Source organism: Cyprinodon variegatus, unplaced genomic scaffold, assembly GCF_000732505.1.
Source record: "Cyprinodon variegatus isolate N-32 unplaced genomic scaffold, C_variegatus-1.0 Scaffold31, whole genome shotgun sequence".
In the NCBI taxonomy this organism is placed as follows: domain Eukaryota; kingdom Metazoa; phylum Chordata; class Actinopteri; order Cyprinodontiformes; family Cyprinodontidae; genus Cyprinodon; species Cyprinodon variegatus.
The window spans coordinates 801,400-807,425 of NW_015150484.1; the positions used below are offsets into that span (position 1 = coordinate 801,400).

General features: G+C 37.8%; 1 protein-coding gene across 1 annotated transcript in view; it reads left to right on the forward strand.

The window, feature by feature from the left end:
• reep2 (receptor accessory protein 2) overlaps positions 1-6,026 on the forward strand; it is a 14,649-nt gene that overhangs the window by 1,475 nt on the left and 7,148 nt on the right. Inside the window, exons 2-3 of the mRNA XM_015401321.1 lie at positions 3,046-3,118; positions 5,149-5,225. Coding sequence (XP_015256807.1) covers positions 3,046-3,118; positions 5,149-5,225 — 150 coding nt within the window. The remainder of the gene's footprint in view (positions 1-3,045; positions 3,119-5,148; positions 5,226-6,026) is intronic.

Consider the following 6,026-nt stretch of genomic DNA (forward strand, 5'->3'; position numbering starts at 1 on the left):
ATCTGGCTGTTGTCAGGTTAGCCCCACCCACCAGTGGCCAAAATAATTTTTTCCTGCAAGTGATCTAGCCTCGATCAATGCCCCAGGCCCTAAAACTGGCGGGCCAATCACAGCGCAGAGATGTGTTTTGAATTTCTGCATGCAGAGGGTGTTTTGAGGGCATGACGACAAAGCTGTGCGACTCTGGAGAAAGCACAACAAGGGAGATGGCAACAGCTATTGAACAGTAGCATGCAATGCAGCAGCAGCAGCTTTCAATGGAGCACCCCTTTGAAAGTTACAAATTCTCTTTTCTGTTGCTGTTGTTCAGTAAAAGTACGTTTTAAGACCGTTTGAGGTAAGAATATTATACTTTAAAGCATCACTATTTGGTCCATTTACCGATTTAAAAATTATTTCCGAAGTTGAAAGGACCGCTGGCTCTGATGGCGGTTTTTGACTCAGCTTTGGAATCAGTTTTGGAAGGATTAGAATTGGGGTTTATGTTGAAACGTGAGCAGGAAGAGGATCTACGCTCATTCATTTTTCAGAAGGACGTATTCGCCGTTTCAGACAGGCTGTTTGTTTACACACCCCCACCAGCTTTCTGTTGCGCATCCTACGTCACAGTCAGTTGCGCTCATTGATCAGAGCGTTGGCCAATAGGCACAGACAGCAGTTTGAAAAACAACGGTTTGTGCTCATCAACAATCTTCCGATGTCTCATTCATCGGGGCCAGACTTATTAACACATTTAATCTCGCATTTAGTCCGGTTTATCATAATTCAGAACAAGACTAGTAAAGAAAACAAAGATGAAGCAGTTTAAATGTTATTTGGGTACAAAATGTAATTTCTACTTATTGGATTAAATTTCCCAGTTGACATGATTGTCTTTAAATTACCCATGCTTTAGTGTTTAAGATATGTAAGTTTAATGTTGATGTTATTTATTAAAGGCAACCGCAGGATTTGTGACCTAAAGATTTTACGCATATTAGTTATTTTATATGATTCCTCAGGCCAATATACAGCGCTTGACACTATTAATACTAAGAGGGGGCTCCTCTCTTGAAATACCGCCTATGAAAGTTAGGAGAAGACGCACCATCATTGGTCAGGCCCGTGTGACCTGGAAGAACGTATCTCTTTACGTCCACAGGCTCTTATATCGTCATGGAACTAAGGCTTTTGCTCTACTATTTTTCAGCCTGCTCGACTACTGGTCATGGCTGAGGAAAGGAAAAAGTTTAAACCTTCTGAGGATGCTAAAAAGAGAAAACATGGAATGATTGTGAGTGAGGAAAAAACAAGAGTCGATCTTGGAAAGGAATTTGTTCGTCGGCAAAGGCTGGATGTAAAACAGATTCTCTCTTCTCAACTTTATTATTAGATTGGCAAGTTAACACTTTGCTCCTAGTATACAGTCATATCTTTATTATTTTTGATGTTTAGTTGAAGCAAAATACAGGCAGTTATAGATATAGCACCCCTAGTTGCCAAAAGTTACACGGCGTGCCTTTATATTGATAGTTTTGCATAAACTCTGGAAATGATGTAATTTGTTGGCTTTTGTAAATGGGTGTACCAATTCAGAGCTAAATTTAAGATTTTCCTCTGTTTAACTGTTTCCAGTACATTTTTTTTGGTTATTTTAAATTCTGATTTAGTTTACTCTTGCTGCTTCATTCCCTTCTTTAAATATCAAACATGTCACAGATGCTGCTCTTTTCCTTAGTATTTAAAATAGTGTTGAAATGTTCCCATTCCTCTAAATATTCCTGATTAGGTAATAAACTGCAAACTGCTTCCAGCCGGCTCCTGTTCCTCCCTGTGCCTCAGTTAGTCATGCACCGATCAGGCAGTGTGATGCATATGCATCATTATAGCTGCAGCACTTCAAACAAATGGTTGGCCATTTCCATTTTAGTTGGCTCTTTGAACATTTTGAATGCATTGCTAAAGATATTCCTAGTCTTTTAGGTTTTCTGTGTAGCATTAATTTCAATGTGTTTTACTGAGATTTTCTTTGGTAGAGCTCTATTCAGTAGTACATAAAAGTAAGATGAAATAAAGAATATATTTAACACTATAACGAAAAAATGTTTGGGGAAAAAAGCATCTATGAATTGCAAGCTTTAAAACTTGACTTGATTGTATTTGTTATGTTGTGTTTGTTATGTTAATCGGGAGATGCTAACGAATGACATTTATGCTAAAGTTAATTGTCCTCCCTACTAACATGTCTGGTTTTACATGGACAATCAATGTGAAAAATCAAGAGTTTTAATATGTTGTACGGTAATTAAAGCAAACCACTTAAATAGGCAATACAGCTTTAATAAATTTGCTTTCATGTCTTTCTGAAGAAAAAGCCCGTTTAGCCTCAAATTCTGAAGTAATTTTGTGATATAGAAACAAAGAAGCTTGTGGCTTCAGTTATCACTAGCCTTGAGGGCTGCTTTAAGTCAGGTCAGACTCTACTGCATATAGGACAGAGAGTGTGAGATGGTATGGCATAGAGAAATGCTAAATATGTTCAACTGGGTCTCAGTCGGATGCACATTTAATCCTAGAGCTCTAGTTTAAGGTCTCAAAAATGGACTCGCTCTGCACTGGTGACTGCTTTTCCATGTCTTCCTCTTTGCACATGTCACATCAGCACAAATCCTCCCAAAGAACAAAGGTTGCAACAGTCTCTGTGCACAGAGTCCCAGAGTTGCACATGAGCCAACACATGGTGTCCCACCCCTGGCAGACCCATTTGTTCATTTTTTCCATTTCATCCCTTTGCACTCTTCCTGACTGTGGGATCTCCATTACAGTGTTTCTATTGATTAAGTCTATTTTGGAGCATCACCACTCAAATCAAAAGGAAAGGGGGGGAGGACTGTGCTTGTTCAAGTAAAAGTAGGACAGTTGGTGCAGAAGATCAGCCTCTTTTTGTTTATCTAAGCTCAGTGCAAATGTAAACAGTCTCTATGGTTGAGTTTGTCGGGCGTCCATACCCAGAGGTCATGCATGTCCTCCTTACATTGATCCAGGTCTTCCCTCTTTCTTTTTCAGCCTCGCCTTTGGGACGCTCTACCCTGCATACTCCTCCTATAAGGCCGTCAAAACGAAGAATGTGAAGGAATATGTGAGTATCACCTCCAGTCATTGTTAGAGCAGGACTCCTCCTGTTTGCTTTGTTCCATTTAGTTTGTGCTCTCTGCTCCTCCCAGCTGTTATGATTTATCAACTTCACTTTAAATGATTACCATACACAAGAAACAGTTATTGATTAAAAGGTTTTAATGTAACACCGGCACCACTGGTGGACTTGATTAAGGTTCAGTTACGTGTGTTGAAAACTTTCGATCATAATCAGTTTTTCAGAGAGACTAAAGAAAAAAGGTAAATAAATGAGTATAAAGAAGCACATTGTTTTATTTTCAAATTTTTTTTTTTTATTTCAGGAGGAGCGGAACTCTCGCTGTTTATGGTGTTTTTTTTTTCATTACAATCTATAAAAATAATCTTTCAAAAGATAGTGAATTATTGTATCCAAATTAGGGCTGAAACAATTAATCGGATTAGTCGATTAGATCGTCAACTAATTTAGTAATTGATCAATCCTTAACTGGAGAATAGAGACCATAAAATATGCCTTCAGCTGACAGAGCGACCCACTTTGAGCAGTAATTATATCAATTTTGTAAAAATAAAATCACTGATGAAAGGAATCTTTTGGCCATCCAATTATTAATCGATTAATCTAAAACAACAAACTTTTATCGATTTGCTAAATAGTCGTTACATGCAGCCCTGAACCAGATAAATATTTGTTTTTTTCATCAATATTTATAATTATACCTCCCTTTTTTTTATTTGGTAAAACGTTGCATTTGATAAAGACAAAAAGAGCATGGTTTAAAAAAAAATACGCCAAACTGTCCCTGGGAATTAAACCTCTTTATAAAGGGTTCAAAATGGAATCTTTAAAACCTTATTGGAGAATTTGAATAAAATAAACAAACTAGTTTTGTAGATGATTATCTTATAATTGTTTAAAAAAAAATCAGTAGTACAGATAGAAAATTGCAATTGGTGCTGTTTTTTTCTGTCGTTATACGCCAGTTTAATCAACTTTGTGGTATGCTGTTATTTAACAAATAGTCCGATTCATGAGTCTCCTGCATGTTTTTTTTTAATGAAAACTCCTTGGCATAAGTAATGGTTTTGCTTTTTATGTATGCTAAAGAAAATATAATGAGTTCCAGAACCTCTAACCTATTATTAACAAATTTCTTATTTAAATTTAATTTATATTTATTCCTAATAAACCACCTCCTCCTCCTTAGCACCACCTTCAATAACTACGACAACAAGAGACCACCAAAGAATTCCGCCGCGAGAACAACAAAAAACATCAAATAAAATAAAATAAAAAAAAAAACACAATAATAATAAACAACAGCCACCCCCCATCCTATAGGTTCGTCTTTGTGTGGCGTTAATATGAAACCCGATTCACACCGGTGCTAATTAATTAAACAGCGTTTCTAAGGGAAACAGGCTGAAAGTTCTGCAGAATCTTGTTCTGTTTTCAGCTGAGGGTCTGTCTTCCAAACAGGGTTCCTCCTGCTTACCTCATCGAGGAAGGGGGGGAGCCAGGAGGAGGAGCTGTCCCCCGGCCTACATTTATACTGGAGAGCACTCTCCTCCTGTCAGGTTACCGTGGCAACCCTTGGATTGCTGCTCAAGCAGAAGTAGGGAGTGATGGGAGGAGGATAAAAAAAAAAAAAGGGGGTGAAGCCATTTTTAAAGCTGATGTCCCCCCCACCACCGTTTGACTAATGAAATGAGACGGTTGATGTGGTCTTGTCTTCTTGTGGCTACATGTTTTTCGTACTCTTATGTTTCTAAACATTTATACTCTCCTTATAGGATATTAAGAGTTCCCACTACATCTGAAGCTTCTCATATTTTGATCAGTGCTGATTCATCTCAAAGTCCTGGTTTAAGGATAAGATAATGTCATCGGTTCACAACAAATTCACACATCACTATTTGGCTTTGGCATGTTCACAACCTCTGTGTTCATCACTCTTCCTAGCTTGTGTAAAGTCCTGTGTTTTCATGTGCTATTTTTAATTTATTCGCTCTTTCTCCCCTCTGTCTCTGCAGGTAAAATGGATGATGTACTGGATAGTATTTGCACTGTTTAGCACAGCGGAGACGGCCACAGATCTGCTTCTGTCATGGTGAGTGAGCAGCTTCACATGCCTGCATAGAGTTCAGAAGGGAGCTTCTAGGACTTGGTTTGATTGAAGGCTGATGTGCTCTGGTTATTTTTAGCATGTAGTTTACTTTTTAAGTTTTAAAGCAGCCGGTTGCATTTTATTATTAACCACAACTGAAGCTTTGAGTGTTGCAATATGACTTGTTCATACAGTGATCAGAGAAGTGGGAATACTTTCTTTAAAAAACCATAAAAAAAAGAGACATTTAAGCCCTGTTTAATCAGGTATCATTTCTGACATTGCTTTCATCAGTGATTTCCTCTGAATAAATAGTTAACTCTTCACCTTTTTTGAAACTGTTAACCCCTTAGCTCCCATCGCCGGCCCCGGGTCATTTTTGACGTCACATTTTGTTCTGCATTGAACAGCAAGCTTATTTGTAAACAAAACCCAACATGTACCTCTTTAGAATCAGGGGATCCTAAAGAAAACTACCATTAACTCAATAGTAAGCTGAATATTCTCCACAAACGGATAACCATTAATCTGTCATCAATTTATATCGCATAATGTTGATTCTCACCTTGTTTTTGTCGTTTGGCATTCCAAAGCACATTCTATCCTGGCATAAAGGGACTTATGTTTTCTGTAACATAAAAGTAATAACCAGTTGTAAAATAAAATCACGTTTTGTAATCAGTATAAAAGCTAAATTTTCATTGCTCTAGTGAGGTATATCCACCATTTTGTAATTTCTACATTTCATGGGGTTTTTCATGGGCAACGCTATCAGATAGCGTTTCCCCCTGCTTAACATGGGGG